This window comes from Rhinatrema bivittatum, chromosome 13 (genome assembly GCF_901001135.1).
Source record: "Rhinatrema bivittatum chromosome 13, aRhiBiv1.1, whole genome shotgun sequence".
NCBI lineage: Eukaryota > Metazoa > Chordata > Amphibia > Gymnophiona > Rhinatrematidae > Rhinatrema > Rhinatrema bivittatum.
This window is the reverse complement of record NC_042627.1, coordinates 19,280,494-19,304,594: the sequence shown is the minus strand read 5'-3', so window position 1 is coordinate 19,304,594 and position 24,101 is coordinate 19,280,494. Positions and strand designations below refer to the sequence as shown.

General features: G+C 41.2%; 1 protein-coding gene across 1 annotated transcript in view; it reads right to left on the bottom strand.

Annotated features, from left to right (window-relative positions):
• NPTN (neuroplastin) overlaps nt 1-24,101 on the bottom strand; it is a 181,897-nt gene that overhangs the window by 42,355 nt on the left and 115,441 nt on the right. The window contains exons 5-6 of the mRNA XM_029574797.1: nt 14,441-14,574; nt 4,927-5,200 (exon numbers count right to left, since the gene is read on the bottom strand). Of these exons, the coding sequence (XP_029430657.1) occupies nt 4,927-5,200; nt 14,441-14,574 (408 nt within the window). The remainder of the gene's footprint in view (nt 1-4,926; nt 5,201-14,440; nt 14,575-24,101) is intronic.

Here is a 24,101-nt window from a genome sequence, read left to right as displayed (position 1 = left end):
CACCATCAAACTCCCCCCTCTCCCGAGCAGCATGAAACATGTTCTTTAAAGGGGTGAGAGTGTGATCACCCAGTATTTTATAAAATTCCCGCCCAAGCCCATCAGGCTCAGGTACTTTTATGAACTTCAACTGCTGAATAGCCCCACGCAATTCCATATCTTGGAGAGGCATGTCCAACAGCTCTCAAGCATGCAAACTCAACTCTGGTAGCACCAAATTCTGAAAAAATGCAAGATAGGCCTGTTTATTAACGGACCCAGCTGCATACAATGACTTATAATATGAGACAAAAGCTTTAGATATTACAGGAATAGTAGTGAGATTCAATGAATGTTCCTGAATATGAGTGATAAGTCCTTTCAAACGACCTGCAGAGTTCACCAATCTAGCCAACAATTTACCAGATTTACTTCCCCATTGATAAAGTTTATACTTGAGATATAAGATGTTCTGTCACGCCTTAAAATCTAGCAGGTTATTGAATTCCCTACGGATCGCCTCCAGGTGCTCTTTACTGGCCTGACTGAGGTCTTTCACATTGGCTCTACACAATGACATCTTTTTAGTAAGATCCAAAATAGCAATATTCCTATCACATTTGGTGCTCACTTGATAAGCTAAAATGTAGCTCCGCATGACAGCCTTAGCTGCACTCCAATAAAGGACAGGGTCAATTCCAGGTGTCAGATTAAATTCGACATAGTCCTTCCATTTGACCTGAAGAAAAACTGCAAAGTGCTTGTCAGTATACAAATAAGATGGCATGGACCAATGACATTGACTCAAAGGCATAGGGACCAGGTCCAGAGTAGTAAGCACCATAGCATGATCAGAAAAAGGGATAGCATGAATCTCACTAGCCACTAGTTTATTAAAAAGAAACTCAGAAATGAGAATATAATCTAAACATGAGTATACATTATGCACATGTGAATAAAAATTGAACTCCCGTTCCTCTAAATGAAGAGTACACCAGGAATCTATCAATTGCAACTCTTGGGACAGAAAGCCCACTCCTAGATCAGCTTGATTTTTCTTGGGAGTTTTAGCTGGTTTAAAGTCTACCAAGGGATTATCATCCACATTAAAGTCACCATCCAGAATTACCTCATGCCCTTCCCAAGCTGATACTTTAGCTAAGATTGTAGAGAAGAATCTATGAGAATATACATAAGGGACATATAAACTGACAAGAACCACCTTTATTCCTTGTAATTCCCCCATCACAATAATATAACGGCCATTAGGATCAGAACAACATTTGTCCTTCGTAAAGTTAATCTTTTTATTAATCAAAATGGCCACCCCCCCACCCCCTGCCAGGAGGTAAAGGAGGAGAAGAAACAATGGCCAACTCATTCTCACTGCAGCTTCTGGTGCTCCTTTTGTCCAGATGGGGTCTCCTGAATAAAAGCAACATGAACCCCACATTTTCGCAACTCACTTAGAAGTTTCTTCCGCTTAATCGGTGAGTAATAGAGGGCAAAACAAAATTAGACGTAGAAATAGACATTAGCATATATCCAAAATATAATACATCTTGCCTTAAGAGAAGGGATCCCCCAGCCTAGATATCCTCCCCCAGCAAAGAAACACAAGCACCCATAAGTAGAGAAAATGCTGTATTCAAGTGGGCAACCTAGCACACAAACCCATTTACACACAAACCCATTCACACCCAGACATACATCCAACCCCCTCTTCAAAATATTCAACCCAATCTCTCAAACCCCTGATCAGGAGAGAGACTCCCGATGCACCAGCGAAGAAGTGGACTCTTTCTTCCTCAATGGCAAGAGGCACCCACACGTAACAAGGCCTCCTGGATCCAGCAAGGTCCCCCATCAAATAGCCCAGCCACATGCCAAGCAGCGAACAAAAGTGACGAAGTCTCAAGTAAAGTCACAGGTGGCAGTGGGGACTAGGACAAAAAAACACTCCACACCCCGCTAAAAATATGAAGAGAACTGGAAACCAGCATAATGGAAACATATAAAAACAGTGCTGAAAGTTCCCGGCAGAAAAGAAAGGGTGGCAATGAGAGTCAAACAAGAGGTAGCCTACCCCGAAACTGGCCAGAAACAAAGCAAAAGTCAACATACACCACCAGCAAAAAAACAATTTCAGCACCCTCCTCTGACTATTTTTATTATTTACGTCTGTCTCACCCCTCTGCCTCTAGCTGCTGGCTTCTCCTCCCTCTTCAGTAGCCAGGCTTGGGAAATACCATCAGCCCCACTGCTCTGGCCACCAGCTTCTCTTTTGTCTTTGACTAGCAGGGCCTAGGAACACGCACAGAACTAACAGCTGGCTTCTGCTCCTCTGCTGCATGGTGTGGGAATACCTGCAGATCTATACCATGGTATACCCGCATTGGCACTGGCTGCCAATTACTCATCTTTACCAGGCCAGCACCATGAGGAATTTCAATGCTTAGGGGCCAGTACTTCCTGGCTCCTGATCGCTGCAGTCAGAAAATGCTGGCCCACAAAAGTTTTCAAAAAGCTTGTGGAAGTCTCTTGAGTTCTGAAGATTGCAAACAAAAAAGAGCTAGATGCGAGAGAGTTTTATGCTATGCGTGACCAAACACACACAGCTCAGTAAGGGAGGAATACTACCAGGAGTGAACAGCAATGAATAGATCCCCCCACTGGGATCTGTTGGGTACTTCTTCTAAGTGACCTAGATTACCTGCTGTTGGAGAGAGGATTGCTGAGCTTGATGTACCATTAGTCTGACCAAGCATGAAATTTGTTTTGTTCTCTGCTAGCTCTTTAGCCAAGTGCCACCACAAAGATTTGAATGTATGCATAATGTAGATACTACTGGGTAGCAGTAGGGGAGGTACTGCTGTTCCAGTACAGATGTTGCAGCGGTGTAATAATGAGGTCCTATCGGAGTTGTCGGGGGCAGGCAAGATGAGCGGCATGCAGCCAATATAACCATAGTAAGCTGCAGCATGGTCGCATCAACGGAGGCCCCTACCCCGGGGCAGCCATAACCAAAGGAGGAGGCCTCCTGTCCCTGGCTGGGGCGCTGTTTAGCTCAGAAACAGTCCAGGTTGCTGATCCTCCACCGCAGTCTCTAGATTATTAAAGGGCGTTACACTGTAAGGTCCCGTTTAATCTGTAGACATGAAAGAACCTACCAATTTTTTCCAAGAAAAGTGATGTAAACTAAAGCAGTATTGTAAATGTCATCATCTTTGCTATGCTTGGTTCATCTTTAATGGGGTGCACTTTCAAAAAGGCAAAATTCTGTTTCTATGAAACAGCTCCATTTCTTTAATGAAAAGAAAAAGGAAGCTTTGAAAGCCTGCACTAAGCCCTCTGGGGACAGGGAAATACCTATGGTACCTGAATGTAATCTGCTTTGGCTGACCAGTAATGCAAGGCGAAATAAAAAAATAAAACAAAAAAGCCTGAATGAAAAAACGTTTCCTGGATTCTCAGCCTTCAAGACTTTATAGAAAGCTATATTTCGGCTCCACAGCTGTGCCTGACCCACTAGATCCAAACAGAAGGAAGGTACTTCATTGTTGGCCCATACTTTGACAAGGATGCAAATCAAATGGTCTGAAGTAGACTTATTACATAGTAACGTTGGTAGAAAAGAACCAAAATGGTCCATCCAGTCTTCCCAGCAAGCTTCTTGGTAGTAACTGCTGCGCTGTGCAGGTTACCCCCATGTTTCTCTTTTCCTGGATAATGAGGCTTCTTGAAACTTCAGACAGCGTTGCTTGACAGGCTTTGCTTATGGACTTTGCCATAAAAGCAGCCCTGTGTTTTTTCCTTTTCCGCACTGTATCTGGAGTGGCATGATTCAGTCCAGCCCAGGACTTTATTTTAGAAAAGCAGCAGTAAGGAAGAGGATTGTTGAAGTTTCTCGTTTAAGTTAGCTACAAGCGAATGTAATTTATATATTCAACTCCTCTTCTACTAGATTATCTATAAGTTGTTGTGGTAAGCTTATAATACAAGTCTCGTGCAGGCCATAATTTGGTTTGCATCCTTCTCTTAAGTATGGGCCAACAATGAAGGCTCTTCCTTCTGTTTGAATCTAGTGGGCCAGGCACAGCGGAGGAGCCGAAATATAACTTTCCATAAAGTCTTGAAAGTTGAGAATTCAAAAAAAGTTCTTGGTCAGCAACTTGGCAGAAAATCCGCACTGCTCTTCAAGCCACATCCTAAAAAGAGATGGAAAATTGCAAGAGAAGGAAACTTATTCTTATAAATGCTCTGGGCTTGTCTTTTATAAATTTTGGTTCAAATCAACTGGCCAGTGCCTATTTCTCGCCACTTTTACCCAGACCTGGATTTCTGACCTGCCACAGCAGTACTGCCTATGCTTTTTCTTACTGCTTTGCACAATAAAGTTCCTCAGAATCCTTTATGCTAGGCTCCTTTCAGCCTGAAAGCACAGTGACAAACGTAAGTGGTTAAAATTAGTTTCTTAGCAACCACACCATGGTGCCCGAGATCAGAATTTCTAACATGAGTAGATACAAGAAATGAAAAGACTTTCAGAACTAAAAAGACACCAATATAACTTTCAATTGGTTGCCATGCCATCCATGGGTCTCTCGACTTCCAGAAATACGCAGATATGAATGAATTAATTTGTGCATACAGCAGTTTACATTTTACCACAGAAATGGATCAATGTTTTCTTGCAGTTTTTGGGTTTACAATATATCAATGATTTGCAATAATTCCCATGACATAACGTATTATCATATCAGACTAGGAAATAAAACACACCTAGAGCGCTGGCTTGCAACAATATAACACGCTGGTAACTAAAATGGACAATCATGTTGCAAAAATTACCCCCCCCTCTTCTTTCCATTTTACCAACTATAAGCAACAGTGTTTTACAGCTCATATCTTTACGGTCTCTTACAAATAAGTTGGGAACACCCTTACCGTCTGGAACCTCATCTGGTCTCTTCCGCTTCTCGTACACGACTATGATAACAACAAGGATGACAATTTCAGCCACTATGCCAAGGAAGGGCCACAGTGGGGCCAAGTGGCTGCGCACTCGCAGAATGACGATAGATGCAGTGGTGTTAACTGAGTTAGTGGCATTGCACTGGTAATTGCCAGGATCCTCGTTGATCTGGAGGTTCATGATGCTAAGTTCTGTGTAGTTCTCTTTGTTTGAAATAAAGAAGCGTCCAGAAGAATTGTTAATATCCTGTAGGGGTAAGATATCATTAAGAGAAAGAAACTGCTCATTTCATTACAAATGTAAAATTAAACTGATATCGATACTGTGATTTTGTATGCAAGCATTACAACATTATTTTGGGCACTGGTTGCCAATTGTGTGCTACCATGGTAATTTTGGGATGTCATACCCCAGTTGAAAGTTGCTGTTCGGGCATAACATCAAAATCCTCCAAAATGAAAAAAGAACAACAAAAAACACCAGCAGAAAAGGGAAGTGTATCTTAGTAGCTTACTATTGGTGCAGAATAATTTATGGTGTTACAAAAAGTTGAAGATCTTTAAACTGGATATTATCTAGAGAGAGAATCTGATGATGATATATCTCCTTTGTAGTGTATCAGTCCAAATGAACCAGAACTAGTTTAATGCTTGCATGCTCTCTCTGTACCACCTCAGGCACTGTAAGAAGAGAAGGCAGCACATCTGTGAAGGCAGAATGCCTTGTGCTAATAAGCAAAATTAATGAGGGACTTGCTCTTCTCCCACTCTTGCCTTCCACAAGAAGTACAGACAAACCAGTAGCATATAGACAAAGCAAGAGTATGCAGGACCAGACCTCACAGCTGTTCTTCCTCCTTATCCCTCTTCCATACACCCTGTCTAAACAGGAAATATGCAGGGAGGAGATGGAAAAGCAAGAGGCCTACTCTGTCCCTGTGCAGCCAGCCTGCCAACTAAGTTCCTGATATATCATGGCCCAAGTGAGATGGGAAGGGCAGAGGGCTCCTACAAATTCCTACTGGTACATAAGAACTGAATATTTTTCCTGGCTTTATTTCTTTTTTAATTTTTTTGCAGTTTCCTTTCTTTTTTTGGATGATATATCTATTTTATAGATTATAGTTGCCAACTCCTGGCCTGTGGGCTGTATCTCAAATGGCCTACCACAGGAACCAAAAGAAGAGTATAGACAGAGGTAGTGCTTGCAAAGAACACAAATACAGTTCATAACAATGCAGGGACAATTAAAACATGATGCTCAATGTTCCAGCAATGCTACCTCCTACTGTCCGCAACGGTGCATGCTTTCTGTTAGAAGGATGCATGAGACACTGGGAGAATAGGAGGCAGAACTGGAGGAGCAATAGTAAGTGCAGTACTGTCCCCATGCTGCTGCTGATAAAAGGGTTCAAGATCAAGAAAAATAAAAAAAAGTGCCAGAAAAATGGTTAGAAAGAAGGCTGGGTGTTGGAGAGAGCCAGAAAAGGGGGGAGATGGGAGAACAGAGAATGATAGTAAGAGGAGAGAGATGGAGGCTGCCAAAGGGAACAGGTGTACTCATCGTGTTGGAATTTTCCCTCAAGCAGTGATGGATTTAGGAATCTTTATATCTTTAGGCTCTGTTAGTGCAGTTGTCCACCCCTCTCCCACCCCGTAAGGTTGGTCAACAGGGAGTAGACGTTTTCTTCCTCAGCACAGGAATACATTCTGTAGCTAAAATTTGAAAATCCTAAAGCACACTGACAAATGTTTCCATTTTATATTACAAAAATAAAGTAATTTTCCAATCTTACTTGTGTCTGTATAATTTTTCTTTTTACTGGGTGAAGAAAAGATATCTCAAGTACAGAGAGGAGATCTCAGGGATGGGGAGAGGAAGGAGGACTAGGAAGGATGTGATGAAGAAGTAAGAGGGCTGGGGATGGGGGAAGGAGACTGAGGGGGTTGGGGGCATGAGAGGGAAAGAGAACCAGGGATGGGAGAAAAAGAGGGGACGTGAGGGAGGTTCAGTGGTTGAGGAAGGGGAAGAGGAAGTAGGAAGGGGTTGAGAGTAGGTTCTAGGATCTGGGGAGAAGTTAGAAGAAAGGGGGGGGGATCCTTGGACCTGGGGGATAGACTCCAAGTTTAACTCTGGTAGGGATGGGGGTGGAGGGGAAAGGCGTGTAGCAATGGTTACATGGAATAGACTTAGTTTTTGGGTACTTGCCAGGTTCTTATGGCCTGGATTGGCCACTGTTGGAAAGAGGATGCTGGGCTTGATGGACCCTTGGTCTGACCCAGTATGGCATTTTCTTATGTTCTTATATATCCTGATTGTGCTCTGGTCTTGCATCCTATATCCCTTCTCTAACATCACACACTTCCTAACACCAATCGCCTGTCTTTCTCAAACACTGACCTCCTCCCCAATTCTACTCTCTTTCACACACAGAAACGTCCACAATCTGATTCTCTTTCATCCCCCAGCCTCTCCCCTCATACTGCCCTTGCTAGCCACCCCTAAATGGTCTCCCTTTGCTCTACTGCTCCAAACTCGTGCCCCCCCCCCCCCCCCCACCCCTGCATGGCAGTTCCAATTAGGGATATAATTTCTATCATTTAAAGCAATAATATATTATTCACAACTACTTGGGGACATTTCCCCTGTTTTATAGCACAATCAAACCATTACATATTTTGGTTCAGTTCCAGTTCAGGTTTAGCTGGATTGAAGCTCTTATGAAGGAAGTAAAAGATCAAGCCCATCTAGGCATATATGTGAACCATTTCAGTTGTACTTCACAAGAGAAAATTTAAACACAAGGCACATTACAATGATCATTTGCAAAGAGGGGCAAAACAAGCCAGTAGATCTAAATGTGTTACAAGTGTCCATCATAAGTAGTATAAAGCGTGCATAACAACTACATTCTAAGGCCTGATTTTAACAGGGCTTTACTTGTGTAAATGCACTTTACTTGAGAAGAGGGCTTTTGAAAATTGCTACAATAAATGCCATTGAACTGTCTATAGGATTTACTCACGTAAGGGTACTTGAGTAAATGGCTTTTGAAAATTGCTACAATAGTAGTTATATTTACACGTGTAAATGCTTTTTTTATGCATGTAAATGCTTTTTAAAATCAGGCCCTTAAAATTTGAAATGTTTATTTTATTTATACTGTCAAATACCAAAACATAAATAAGAACTTAAGGGAGGAGCTAAGATGGTGGCTTTGTAGCAGCATGGCTCAGAACGCTGTCTGAGTTTCTTCTGAATTTCTTGTATATTTCAAGAGTTATGGCTCCGAAACGGAAAGGCAGGGTGAGGGTGTATCCCGCAATTTCCCCCCCCCCCCCCCCTACTCACTGGACAGCGAACTATTACTGAGCTAACTACAAGCTATCCGAAGGTGGAGGAGCCAAGCCCTGCTAAGTCGATCGCAGGAGGAGCAGCGACCTACTCTGGGGAAACCACCTTAAGCCCTCCGGACTCACGTACACCTCCAGTGCCAATACCCCAGAGTGAGTGCTGAAATAGACCCGACGTGTTCTATGCAAGCAGGAGCGGGAATCACCGCGGGAACCGGGAGTAACGAGCAAGGTCTGGAAGGGGGAGAAATGGCTGGAAGGCAAATTGCAGGTGGAACCTTGGGAGAGACTGAATGTGCTACCTGAAGGGAGTTCGCCAGGGCAAGGAGCTGTGAGTTTCATTTTTCCCAAACCAATAATAGTGACGCTGGACTCACTGTGGGAACTGGTTGCCAAACTGGGAAATGCATTGCAAGATCATTCCCAGCAACAAAATACAATTTCCTCTAAAACTGATACTATGACCCAGGATTTCAACTCCAGATATATGGAACAACAACAGAGAATTCAAATATTAGAGGAACAAAAAAAAAGAAGACAAAAGAAACCCAGACAGCTTTGATTCAGGAGAGACAGTTGATAAATAGAAAGATGGAACAAATGGAAAATAAGCTGAGACATTTAAATTTGAGGTTTCTCATTTTCCCCAAGATCATGGGAGAACAGCCAAGAGTTACACTCCGCAAGTATTTAATAGAAATATTACATATTCCCCCAGAGAACATCCCAGTGTTCAATAGAGTTTATTTCTTACCATTCGCAAGAGCTAGAAAATGGCTGTATCTCAACCAATTGATATGGAAAACCTAACAGCAATTTAAGAAACCTCAATACATGAGATATTGGAGAGATCTACTCTTCTGGTGTCTTTCATATATGAACAGGACTTAAGCCTGATAATGAGACACTATTTTCAGTATATGGGGGTTGAATTTCTTGGGAAAGCCGTGCAGATTTTCCCAGATTTGGCAAACGTAACCCAGGAGAGGAGGAGGGGGTTTCCTAGCAATGAGGCAGGAAGCCCGCTCTTTAGGCGCTAGTTTCATGCTGAGGTACCCTTGTAGATGTATCTTAAAAATGGATAATGTAACATTTGTTCTTTGTACCTGAGCAGTTAAGAATATTGTTAGATAACAGGAAAAGATTATTGCCTAATTCCTCTGTCCATGAAGATCCTATAGTGAGTAGAAAATAGGAAGGATAGCATATATACGCTATAGCTTATATTTGTATATGTTTCTTCGAAGCTCCTAGTAGTAGTAAACTCTCCCTTTGAATTTGGGGACTAAATAGTAATAATTGTTACCTAGGATATTATAAAAGCTGTGAAGCTGATAGTAAAGATTTAGATTCTAATTTCTGTGCAAAGTGTAGATCCTTTATTTTGTTTAAATTCAATAGAGAGAAAAAAAACCCACTTAAGATTTTCCAAATTGGGTCAGACCAAATGTCCATCAAGCCCAGTATCCTGTTTCCAACAGTGCCCAACCTAAGTGAGAAGTATCTGGCAGGATCCCAAAAGGTTGATAGATTCCATTCTGTTTATCCCAGGGATAAGCACTGGATTTCACCAAGTCCACCTTACTAATGGTTTATAGCCTTTTCTTCTAGGAATTTGTCCAAACATTTTTTAAACCCAGTTACACTAACAGCTTTTACCACATTCTCCAGCAATGAATTCCAGAGTTTAATTATGTGCTCAGTATAAAAATATTTTCTCCTGTTTGTCTTAAATATATTACCTAGTAAGTGCATTGTATCTCCCCTAGTCATTGTATTTTTTTAAAGAGTAAACAGCCCATTCCACTCCACTCATTTTATAGACTTCTATCATATCTCCCCTCAACTGGGTATCCTGCAACCTAAAGAACTGTAACCTCTTTAGCCTTTCCTCATAGGGGAATTGTTCCATCCCTTTTATCATTCTGGTCACCCTTTTCTGTACCTTTTCTAATTCTGCTATATCTTTTTTGAGATGAGGTGACCAGAATTACACACAGTACTCTGTGCAGTTGCACCATGAAGTAATACAGAGGCATTATCATATTCTCTATTCGACTCTCCATTCCTTTCACAATATTTTCTAGCATTCTACTTGCTTTCTTGGCCGCTGCCAAAACAGAGCATTTCAACTTCTTATTTGTGATAATGCCTAGATCCTTTTCCTGGGTGGTGACTCCCAATGTGGACACTTGCACTGTATAGCTGTAATTTGGGTTGCTTTTCCTTATGTGTATCACTTTGCACTTGTCTGCCATTTGCATGCCCACTCTCCAAGTCTCACATGGTCCTCTTGCAATTTCTCACAACTGTCTTGTGATTTAACAAATTTGAATCATTTTGTATCAACAGCAAATCTGATCACCTCACTTGTTCTCTTCTCTAGGTCATTTAAAAATGTTAAATAAAAAAAACAAACAAACAGTGGCCCCACAACAGATCCCTGGGGGCACTCGACTACTCACCTTTCTCAATTGAGAAAACTGACCATTTAGCACTACTCTCTGTTTTCTATCTTTTAAACAGTTCTCAATCCACAATAGAACATTGCCTCCTATTCCATGACTTTTTCATTTTTCATGAGGTATGTTGTCAAGTGTTTTCTGAAAATCCAGATACACTATTACTGGCTCACCTTTATCCACATGTTTTTTCATGCCTTCAAAAAAATGTGAAGTTTGGTGAGGCAAGACCTTAGCTAATTCCATATTGACTTTGTCCCATTAAACTATGATTATCTATATGTTCAGTAATTTTGTTCTTTATAATAGTTTCAACCATTTTTCTCGGCACTGACGTCAGGCTCATCGGTCTGTAGTTTCCTGGATCACTCAAACTCTTTTTAAAAACTGGCATTACATTGGCCACCCTCCACTCTTCAAGTACAGTAGCTGATTTTAATCACAGTTTACAGATTACTAATAATAGGTCTCAATTTCATTTTTCAGTTCTTTCAGCATTTTGAGATATATATATATATATACACACATACAGATATAGATAGATATAGAGATTTAGATCGAGATCTCTAGATCTAGATATCTATCTAGTTATCTATATATCTAATCTATCTAGATATCTATATCAAGATATAGATATCTATCTCTGTCTAGGCATCTATGCAGACATCTAGGCATCAATATAGATATGTAGATCTCTATATCTAGATAAGATAGAGATAGACAGATATATAGAGATAGATAAGATAGAGATAGACAGATATATGGAGATAGATATAAATCTAGATATATAGCCTTTGGCCCAGGTGATTTGCTACTAGTTTTGTATGCTCATTCTGATTCATTTTGTGATTTTGCACAGCCAGCAAGTTTACCACAGTAGGGTTTTTATCATTATTATTTTAATCAAAACCTTATTCTGAACTGGCATCCTGAATATGTTTTTATTTTTTTTTTTTTTGCATTTCTCTTCCGGTACAGGAAAACGTTAAGGCTCAGTCTTGCTTTTGGTTCATGTTCAGTACTGGTCTAACTCCCTGATTTTCCTTCTCCTCCCAACTCACTCAGGGACCAATATAGTAAGCCATGCTGAGCCTATTGTGGGATTTTACTCAGGTTTTAGCATGGGTTTTTTGGCACTAACATTTCATGGATATATAATACTGATTTTAGTGCCAAAAAAAATCCATGCTATGAGTAGCCATGTAAAAGGCATTAGCTATTCACCAGCAATGCAGGGAAATGCGTTAAAGGGCAGACAGCTCAAAGCACATTTTCTTAACACTAGAAATTTAACTCCTGAGTCAGAGCTGGAGTAAAATTTAACTCACATTTCTGGTGGCCATGTTATACTATTGCTGTGCCCAGTGTGATAGTGTCTAGCTCCTTCACCAGAAAGGGAACAGCAATAGAATTGCTTTGGCCACCAGAAATGTGTGGTGCCTCCCAACTTATGGGCACATTCTCTTATCCAAGGCCATTTTGAAATGGAATGGCCAGTAAAATAAAATAATAAGCTCTCTGGGGAAGGCAGCTAGAGCTAGATGAGCAAAGCATAGGCTGTTTAAGTGGGCACCAACTAAAGAGTACCCACTTTAGTACTCTGCACGCACTGTCCAGCTGTTCAGGAAAATAAAGAAAAGCTGTGACTGGTGTCTGCTTCAGTGAGCTTACAGTGGAAATTAAATTCCTGGATCTGAGATAGAGTAAACCCACATTTTTGGGGCCAGTGTTGACTATTGTTGTGCCTAGTATGGTACTCTATTCTCAGACCCAGGAAGGACTTAAATTTCCAATGTAAATTTTCTGGGGCTGGAACCTACAGGTGAACAGTATGCCAAAGACCAGATGCTGAACACTAAAGTGCATACTATTCAGCTAAAAGTGCCTGCCTCAGAGAGCTTATGTTTCGTTCAGCTGTAGATACAAGACCTAGAGAGCTTACGCTGGAAATGCAACTCCTTCCTTGGTCCAGAATGGTAGAAACAGACGCTACAACATGGACACAGCAACAGAACATATTGGCCACCAGAAACGTGAGTTAACCTTTATTCCATCTTGGGCCAAGGAATTAACAAAACACAGGAGTATGGCAGTAAGTGCTCGAAGTTGGAAGGAGTGTGACCAAAATGGCCTTGCATGCGAGATTGGCACTGGGTATCCCAACTTGGGCACAATCTCGCAGGCAAGGCTTGCCTTTGAAGCAGCAATTACAGCCATTGAGGATAGCATCTAAGTGTTTACCGTTTGGCTTAAGTGCTCTCCCTAGAGTTTACCCTTTGATTTCACTTGGAATGCCTGCCTAAATTGTCTTGTATCGAAATTGGGCTCAAGTTGGGATGCCCCGTGCCAATCTTACATGCAAGTTCATTTTGGTCACACTCTTTCCAACTTCAAGTACTTACCTCCTTATTCCTGTTTTAGAGTTCTTTTTAACGCACTTTTCTATTTTAGTGAGGATTTTAGTGTGCTTTTTTAAATTTAGTGTGCATTTTAGTTCCTGCTCGATTTGCATCCCATTAGCTTACTGAATCTCACGGGAACTCCTGTTTTTAACGTGCATGTTAAGTAAGACCCATGCTAAAATGTAACTCCAATTTACAGTGGGTTTTATTATATTGGCCCCTTCGTGACAGTTTTTAGCCAGGAGCTTCTTCTAGAACCCTGCAATGATGGGGCGCAATGATTGGAAATCCTTCCCTCTACCAAAAGGGATTGTGACGCCGCTTCCACAACATCTCCAATCCCAGAAACAGAGGACCTGACTTGGGAATTGAACCCAGGTCCTTTGTTAACAGTATGCCACTGGGCTGGCCCAGCACTATATATTTTCTGAATCATAACTAACCTCTAAAATTCTCTCTTAATATTTCAGATCTCATTTTGTGTTCAATAGACACTTATCTGTCAATTCAGAAAAAAAACAAAGCAATATACAATGGTTCCAGAACTTTATGCTCTTCGCAACAAGAAAAAACTTCATGTTTTCAAGTTTAGAACGGGTCTAAAGACCTGGCCTTTTTCTAGAACTGATGACACCTGATAGTCCTTCAGACTTGATTCATTCCCATTGATTCTAGGGCTGCAGTTTTTCATTGTTTCCTTGCTACTGTTTGTATACACATCAGTGCTCTCATATTTATTTTATATTTGAATTAAATTGTACATGACTGATTTATTTTAAATATAGGCAATTTAACAAATACAATAAATTAAATTAAATTAAACTAAAAGTATTAGACTTCTAAACCTATAATTTGAACTTTTGTGTATTTAGAAATCATTCTTTAATTCTAAGTTTTAGTATATGCTGCTGCGTCTGGCAAAAAAAAGTGAATTTTCTCAATGGGACAGAATACCTTTTCTTAGACAAAATTCCCTTTTCAAACAATGAGAACAGAAAACTAAATTCCTCCAAGTATAAGCTGAATGATGTGCCCAAGGTGTGTTTTCCCCCCAAAAAGACAAAACAATATATACATAAGGCTTCCCTTTCAGGACTTCATTTGGTGTTCACAATCAATTGTTTACTGAACATGGCTATCATATTAGACATACATAATTTGACTATACCTTAGTGCCATCCTCCTATTGTTGCTCATTAATCTATGTCCTAAGAATGAGATTTGAAGTAAAACAAGCTTGAGTTTGGTTAACAAACTATAAATACTCACCATAAATACGCCATTCACATCCTTACGCCAGATCCAATCAGGATGCGGGTAGCCTACTGACTTGCAGTATAAAAGAGCTTCTTGCCCTTCATTTTTATTTTCACTTCGCTTATGGCCAATAATCTCAGGAGATGCTACAAAAACACAAAGACAAAAAGGGATGTTATGTCATATCTTTCAGTCTTCTCTGGAAATGTGAAATAAAGCAATGCTTCGATTCATGTTTCTTGAAAGTTGGCTATGAAGAAATACATGCCATCCACGCCAACCTCAGCTGTACAGTACTAACTTTGTCATGCTATATAAACTTATGAAGAAAAATAGTTTGTAAAGTTTATTTATTTATTATTTATTTATTAGATTTTATATACCGCGGTTCCTATATGAGATACAGATCGCCTCGGTTTACAGTAAACATTAACTTCGCTCGTAGGCCGTACATGGAACAAAAGAAAACAAGAACAGAAGGAAACTTAGCTTGCAGGCCGTATAAATAACAGAGGAAAAACAGGAGCTGGCACAAACTGGTACAACGGGTACAACGGGTACAAATGGTACAACTGCTTGGGAGAAAAAATATTAGAACTGGTACACTTAATATCTCGAGTGAGTGGAAATATAGCAGGGGGCAGGCATTAGGGTTGGATGTGAAGAACAGTGAACAACTGTGAGACCAGTCTTGGGGATCACATCGAGGAAATGGAGGGGGAGTTTAAAACAAGTGGGAGGCACAGGGGTCATATGTAGGTGAGGTAGCAATGCTTCATGGAAACTGAAGGGATAGTCCTCGCGGACACTCAGAAGAGGGAGAAGAATGGAGAGGGGCACGACTGTTAAAAACAGTCAGAGGCAAAGATTAGGTGTCAGGGAAAGCTTGGGTGAAGAGCCAAGTCTTAAGTTTTTTTTTGAAAGTCAAGTGGCATGGATCCATTCGAAGGTCTGGAGGGAGAGCGTTCCATTGATGAGGGCCTGCTGTTGATAGAGCTCACTTCTTTCTTGAAGTATTCGCTTCTTTCTTGAAGTTTTCAAGTAAAGACTTGAATAATATCAACTTTAAACTGTAAAAATCCAGGGGATAAGTGATATTTATTTGGATTTAGCTCATGCCTTATTGTTAGCTCAAGCTGAGTTACATTCAAGTACTGCAGGTTACCTGTCCCCAGAAGGCTTACAATCTAATGTTCACATTATCTATATTCTTCATATTACCTGTAACAGATATTTTATATATAAACATTTGTAAAAAGAGTAAAATCCTAGGAACAGGTATTTAGCCTGATCCACCTTGAGAGAGCCCACAAGGGAATCCTGGTTGCAGGGCATTTCTCCTGCAGGCCCTATGGAGGACAGGGGGTCCCACGGGTGAGGCAGCAGAAGGAGCTTTGCCAAAACTACTTATCTGAAGACTATTGCAGTTTATTTCCAGCACTGCTGAGGTAAGCAGGCTCTTGTTTGATTTTTCCTATAAATAAAAGTCTGTAGAAGAATAGCCAGGGTCCAGTCTAGTCTGTCCTCCGGCAAGCCAAGCTCTGCTCACATTTTGTTACATATGGTGGAAGCAGTGGGATATTCCTGTTCTAAGTGGCTGCACAGAGAGGGACCCACACCAGCAGCATAAAAGAGAACAATTTTTTTCTAGGGGCTGGCCGCAGTGACAGTATTAAGTACAATAGGCCAAGGGGGGAAACCCCACCTGGATATACAGGCACTTAATGTCAGCCAGAGTTGGACAGGCTAGGGTTTTTTTGGGGTTTTTTTTCTCTTTTTACCCCGGAGATGAGAGGAAATTGCGTTTCGTGGGCTCCTGAATAAAAGTAAGGAACTGCAGCAGGAAAGCTTCGGTGGTGCCAAGACCTATTAACTAACATGGACCAATTAGTGCAAACCTTCACAGAAGAGCAGCAGCAATTCCAGAGAACGATTCAAGCCTTACATGAATACTTTGACCAGCAACAGCCACCACAACATGGGCAACCCCATTGCCTCTGGTCTTGTTTCAAACAAAGGCAGGAGAAGACTCTGATCTTTTCTTATGAAATTTCAAGAGAACTGCCTGCATGATTGGTCAGACAGAAGCCACCTGGACTGCCTACCTGGCGAATCTGCTTATAGGCAAAAGTCAAGCAGCTTTTCAGACTGCCAATCCAGATGGAAGAGTCAACTCTTCTGAAGTCAAAACAGCCATCTTAGAAATGGCAGGTTACACTACAGAGATGTACCAGCAACAGTCTCGGCATGGCACCCTACAACCCAGGGGAAAGCCCATGGAGCCTATTTTTTTATTTTTATTGGCTAAGGGATGCCAGATGGAAGTGGCTTCAGCGAGAAGCAAAAAAAAGGCCTCGAAGTAGCCAACTGAGTCCTTCTATAGTAGTTCCTGGAGGTGGATGTGTAAGCACCTAGGGCTCACCCTGGAAACTGCACTGAAAGTGACAGATGCCTTTTATCAGGCTTAGTTGATGCCATAACTAATACAAAATCTAGCAAGGCACCCCCCCCCCCCCCCCCCCATGGCAGTGAGAATACAAGACCCCATCAATGATCCTCAGATCAAGACAGCACTGTTTCCGTACTTCACCCACAGACGCCAAGTCTGCCAACTTGTTTTATTTGCGGAAAGAGAGGTCACTTAGCCAAAGATTGTCTCCACGATGAGAGCAAATCTATGGATGTCAACCTAGTGGCACAGACAGCGCTAGAAGCTAAAGTTTGCATGGGTGATGTCAAATCTATAGAGAAGGGAGGACCACCAGGAATAAACAGACAGGTGCATTCCCATTGCAGAGAGAAAATGTATGTTGTCAAAGACTGTCCTTGGCTTGAAGATGAAGAGTAGAAGCACAGGCTAACGCAGCTCCACAGCTGTAACTTCATTGACATTCCTCATTTGGAACTCAGAGACTTTGTGATCCCAGTTGAGCTGGATGAGATCCCTACCCAAGCTCTGATAGATTCAGGGTGTGGAAAACTCTTATTCAAAAGGCACTTGATCAAAGAGGGTATATTAATTACAAGAAGAATGAGACACTCACCTGCATACATAGTGACCAGCAACTGTTCCCAACCATTCAGATTCTAACCAACAGGCTGATACAGTACAGTGCGCTCCGGCGGAGCGCACTGCTACCCTGCGATTGGGGTAATAGCGCGTCAAAAATGCGCGTCCAACCCCACTGAACCTAATAGCGCTCGCAACATGCAAATGCATGTTGATGGCCCTATTAGGTATTCCCGCATGATTCAGAAAGCAAAATGTCAAGCCAAGCCACACATTTTACTTTCAGAGATTAGCGCCTACCCAAAGGTAGGTGTTAATTTCTCCGGGCACCGGGAAAGTGCACAGAAAAGCAGTAAAAACTGCTTTTCTGTGCATCCTCCGACTTAATATCATGGCGATATTAAGTCGGAGGTCCCGAAAGTAAAAAAAAAAGTAAAACAAAAAAAAAAATTTGAAATAGGTCCGCGGCTCATGGGTTGAAAACCGGACGCTCAATTTTGCCGGCATCCGGTTTCCGAACCCGTGGCTGGCGGCAGGCTCGAGAACTGACGCAGGCAAAATTAAGCATCGGCTGTCAAACCCACTGACAGCCACCGCTCCTGTCCAAAAAGAGGCGCTAGAGATGCGCTAGTGTCCCTAGCGCCTCTTTTTACCGCCGGCCCTAATTGAAATAAATTAATTTACTGTATCGCACGAACAGGAGAGTACCCTGTGCACTCGCCTGCTCTCCCGCGATTTTTACTGTATCGACCCGCAAGTAAGGCAAGCCAACATAGAAGTGGGAATATTTCCCAAGATTTCATATACCCATTGTTCTGGGGCACAGCTATCCTCAGTTTGAAACTCTGTGAGGCCAGATGGGCCAGCCCACAGAGATACTTTCTCTGGAAGCCTCACCACAGCAAAATGCAAATTTATAAAGCACGGAGTCAAAGATGCTTAGACCACAGAGGCAGTACCGAAGAAGGAACCCCAAGAGGTCCCAGTGCTTAGAGACTAATATGGATATAATTCTGAAGACAAAAGGAAAAGGGGCATGTGGGACTGCAGAAAGGCATGTCAGGGATTTTGTCTCAACTTTGCATGGAGATATGGATCAGAGGGAACCATGGGTAGTCCAGTAACCCTTAACTGAGGCCAACCCTAGAGAAGTTAAGCAAACCCTACTTGAAAGTAGTTCCCTTTAGTTTGGCTGAAGGCAGGTACAGATATTAGAAGGGAAGGTACTCTCTGGCCTATGGGGCCCTATACCGACCCTACCACCCACTAGAAAAGGAAAATAGCCAGTTCCATTTCAGGGTGGGAAAGGGAAATTGCCTTAAGACAGCCCATAAGGAAATCCTGATTGCAGGGCATTTTCCCTGGGGAGAGGATTAATAAGGCTAGCAGCAGGGAGGACAGGAGCTTTGCCAAATCTACTTACCTGAAGACTCAAGATAAGTCTTCAGATAAGTATTTTGTTTCCAACAGGTTCTTGTTTGTTTGACTTTTGCCTGTAAATAAAAGTCTGTAGAAGAATAGCCAGTCCAGTCTATTCTGTCCTCCGGCAAGCCAAATACTGCTCATGCTGTGTTCCAGTGTTATACATGCTTATGCAAATATGCAACATAATATGTTTTAAAGAATATGAGCCCATACCCTGGAGTTATTGCACCAAAAAATGTCTTTGTCTAAATACACACACAAAATATAGCTTGCTTTTATACTGTAAAAAATTGTAAATGTTAGTTCACGTGACTTGATTGACTTTTAGAACGGCTGGTGCACATTATGATATGAGTCATTGTTAGCACTGTCTTTGCATTGGTCACTGCCATCTGATATGCTGCACGTAATTTAAAATATTTGAATGATTGATTTTTCTAAACTAGTTTATAGAGATGGGAGTGATTTTTTTTTAGATTACAAGAATTATCACATTAATAAAAAAAAAACTGGGAGGTTTTTTTTTTCCCCCCTAAAGAGTAATCCTATCTCACCGCAGGGCTCTGCTATCACTTTTTCCACATCACTCTCAGGCCACCACCAAGTTCTTGGGTTTTTTCTGGGGATTTTTTGGTTTTGTTTTAAATAATTCACTCTTCATTAATTTTTTACATAAAATAAGAGTACATCTTACTCCAAAACAGAAAAAAAGATAATGTACTATAAAAAACAAACATACAAATGCAATAAGAAGATAAATATAAAAGTTATATCACTTTTCTTAAAGGTAAATAGAGAGAGGTCCGGAGAAAACAAAAGGGAGAAAAGTAAAAGTAAACATTCAATAAGAAACCAGCTTAATGGTCTCGGTGAATAAACAAATATGGATTATCTCTAAGGATCTGTTTCCCCAGGAAGAGAACTTACACTCCTGGCATTTATAAAGGATTTCAGTTGTTCTGGCAAAGAAAAGACAAAACATTCATCTCTACCACGAATAATACACCTACAAGGGTATCTCAAAACAAATGCATATCCCAAAAGTAAAATTTGAGATCTCATAAGAAAATCCCTCCTTCTTGTTTGAATTGCCCTAGAAAAATCAGGAAATATATGTACAACTTGACCGTAAAAGATAAGAGATATTTTTAAAATAGCTTCTCATTACTTCATTCAGGTCATGTTCTACCACAAAAGACACAAGAAGAATTGGTCTATCAATAACCTCAGCTGTTGAATTCTCCAAAAATTGGGTCAAATTGGTAAGGGCTTCAGTATGACTCTCTTTAGAGCTTTTACTAGTATTAGATAGGAAAAACACTTTATTAACTGAAGGAATCTTTTCTGAATCAAATTTTAAATTTTCTAGGAAAAACTTTTTAAGGGTACTATAAGTATTCTCACCCAACATACAATGGATAATTATTATTGGTGAAAACAATTTGAACTTCCTCTGGTAAATGTGTTCTGTTTTGTGCTTGTTATTTTTTTATGTATGTTTTATTGTAAATCGCCTAGACCTATTTTGTGACAGGCGATTAATACATTTTAATAAATGAAATGAGGAAAATTTAAGAAACGCAAATTTAAATGTCTAACATAATTCTCCAAAAAATTCCAGTCTTCTAGAACAATTTCCGAAGTCCTTTACCAATTTAAAGTTACAAGCCTGAGCTTGAGATACAGCTTGCTCCACGGATTCAACATGCTTCTTTATATCCTTAATTTGCCCTCCCAAGTTGGTGTTAAGGGATTGTACATTTGTTGCCAAAGTCTCAAATTTGTTTTGACAATCTTTTACTGATCCTCCAAAGCTTGCCACCAGATCCCATAGCGCTTCCAGAGTTTAGGGGGAGGAAAATAAAACTCACCCCCAGTTGCAACAGAAGCCGCTCTGGACAGTCCCATCGCTGTGACAGCTAAAATTCTCTCTCGTTCTTCCGAACGACTCCACCGGTGTCAAGGGTAACTCAGACTCCACAGCCTCTGTCGACATCGCTGTCTCCAGCAAGCTTGAAGAGAGTTGCGGAAGCATCATCAAACCTCTGCTTCAGCTTCCCCCTCCCGTCGCAGGGGTTATTTCATTAATCTGTGCGGGTCCCTGGAGTGAAACGGAAAGCGCTGGTAGTGGTGGTGGCCGATAATCCATGGGACTTAGAGTGGTCTCCCCATACCACTCCGGTACTCCCTCACTGGACGCCAAAGCAGGGACTACTTCACCCCTCATTTCTACCAAACTAGTCGCGAAGGAAGTAATCATTCTCTGCCCTGAAGGTAGGGTTGTGTCTGGGGGATAGACACGAACCTTTCCCTTCCTTTTAGGAGGCATCTTTCACCAGGTAAACCAAAAAGCGCAGGAGCGAAATTTCCCCCCGTCTATTCACGCCATCTTGGGCCTCTCTCTAAATGTAATTTTTACAGTTGGAGGTCATCAGTTCTTGTTTTCCCCCAACTCTTCAGCCCATCCTCTGACAGGTTTAGGAAATGTAAAGCAATACTCTGAAGATGCAGGCTAGGGACCTGATGCTGGAGTGTATCAATGTGTGATGAGAATTGGAAAATTCCTCAACCTAATGGCCCTCTCCTGGCTTCTATCTACCACACAAAATTCAAAATCCTAACCCTAGTCTACAAGGCCCTCACAGGAAACACAATCATCTCACTCGCTACATATTCCTTCCCATTCCCTCCGTTTACTGTCACAAATCTGCCTGGTGATCCCTACCCTCAAGCAACTGCGCCTCATCAGTACCAGGAAGACGCACTTGGATGAATGAATATAAGCTTACCCTCGGTTTCAGCGTAGTAAGGTGCTTTGGCACAGAGATGTACTCTTTCTGATGAGGTGGTAAGGCTAGATTCAGAAAGCGAGCAGATACATTTAGGAACTTTCTTGGTTCACATGCAAACAGATCCAAATTGGTGTGTTGACACCATCTGGAAGACCTTGCTCATTTGAAACCGTAAGCTCTTCCAGTTGAAGGTTTTCTTGTGGACACTAATACGTCTTCCACTGCTTTAGGTAAGGAAAAGTCTCACTGTGCATTCAACATCCAAATTGTCAAGTTGAGGGAGGAAAATTTGGATGCAACAGATGTCCCTCTTCTTGAGTTAACCAGTGTGGATCTGATCCCATATGTATGGGAGGAATACTGGCAAGCTGTACAAGATATGTGAACCAGACTTGTCTGGACCGTGCTGGAGCTATGAGGATCAGACAGGGCCTTGTCAGTCAGTATTTTTTACAATGTTCTAGTTATTAGTGGACTCAGTGGAATTGCATATGAGATCTGCATTCCAGCTGAGCAGAAAAGCATCCTGGATGGATCCAAGATTGCTGAGAAAAATAAAACATGTTTCTAGTTTTCAGGGGGGGGGGGGTTGGCACAAACAGGTTGATTACTGGATATCCCCAATCAGTGGGCTGTGGATTGCTGAAGGGACCATTCATGTGGGAAGAGATTCTGCTGAGGCAATCTACCAATATGTTGGAGATTCTGGGAAAGTAGGTCACTTGCAGTACAGCACTCCCATATTTTTATCACTTCTTGGTACAAAGTCCAAGATCCTGAGCCTCCCTTGTTTGTTCATGTAGAACAAGGAGACTTGATTGTCTATTTGGACAAAAATAATCTTTCCTTGAAGGAAATGAGTGAAAGTTGTTAGAGCATACCTTATCACTTAACTTGAGGAAATTGATTTAAAATTATTTACCCAGGAATGATCATGTCCCTTGAATTCAAAAGGGGTATGTCTGAGGCCTCCAAACCTTTGTGGAGGCATCTGTTGCTAAGGTTATTTGGTGAGGAGCTCAGTGCAGCAATGCTCATTCCTGTAAAATGAAGGGGTTGAGTCACCAACGCAATTCTTGCTTAATTTCTCTTGAAGTCTCTACTTTGGCTTTTAGGGGCTGATTAAGATATTCCCATAGGAATCAAAGTCCCCACTGTTGGTGACACGTGTGCAAGTGGGTCATGAAAACACCATCCATTGCTGCCACCATGTGACTAAAAACAACCAGCACTTCCCTGGCAGTTTATTGATCTGTGTTCAACAGTCTATAAACCAAAACCTAGAGAGTTTGACCTTGATCTGAAGGAAAAAGATCCTTCCTGCAGAGAACCTATCTGTGCCCCGATGAACTTGATTTTCTGGGATGGAATCAGTCAATTTCTCAAAATTCACAAGGAAGTCCAGTGACTAAGAGATGTATTGATTTCTCCGGGTAGGTTAGCATTCCTCTTTAGGAATTCACTGTCACAAGCCAGATATCTAGGTAAGGGAAGACCTGGATGCCCTGACGGCATAGATGTGCTGCTACTACAGCTAGGCATTCGGTGAAGACTTGTTGTGGCTGAGGCCGAAGGGGAGCATTTTGTATTTATAATGAGAACAACCCACAATAAAATGTTAAGTATTGCCAATGGGAGAGGACTAGAAGAGGATGATTGTATGAAAGGAATTCATTTTTAAATTTCTCCTGGAGTAAAGCTAAATATAACTTGCTTTACTACCAAATTAGGTTGTTCCAATGGGGCAATAAATCCAGAAAGCTCTTAGCTAACGTGTTTAAAAAAATCCCCAAACCAGAAAGATAGTTACATGAGAATCAAGCGTTCTCATAAGCAACAGCCTGCCGAACTATTCATGCCAAGGACCCTTCTTTAGTAACCCCCCAGAGAACTATATAGATCATATCCAGAACTCTCAGGCCTTCTTTGAATCCTTAACAGACAAATCCATTCCCAGATTGATACCTTGCTTCTTTGTTTTAGCCTACATTAGGCTCTGTAGCATTTACGTTATGTTATGTTATTACCCCATATAGCTGTATCCAAGTTACTTTTACCTGTTCATTGTAAGACATTAACTTGTCATTGTTCTGTTCAGAATGTAAACCGAATTGATCAGTAGCTCTGTTATTGGAAAATCGGTATATAAAAGTGCAAATAATAACATGTTTAAAAAGCAATATTACTACTGCTTCAGATACTGCAGAAATATTAACGAAGTTTAAGTCTTTTTAAAAAAAACCCTTTACACTAAGGAGAACGAAGATATTCAAGCCTTGCGAGATTACTTCACAGATTTATAAAACCCTCAACTTTCTAAAGAGCAGATGAATGCCTTAGAAATAGAAATAGCACGAGTTTCAAATATCTAAAATTGAGGGCCAGTGTAGAAGATTACAATCTGGTAATATTTCTCCTCTAATACAGTGGACATGGGGAAGGCTTG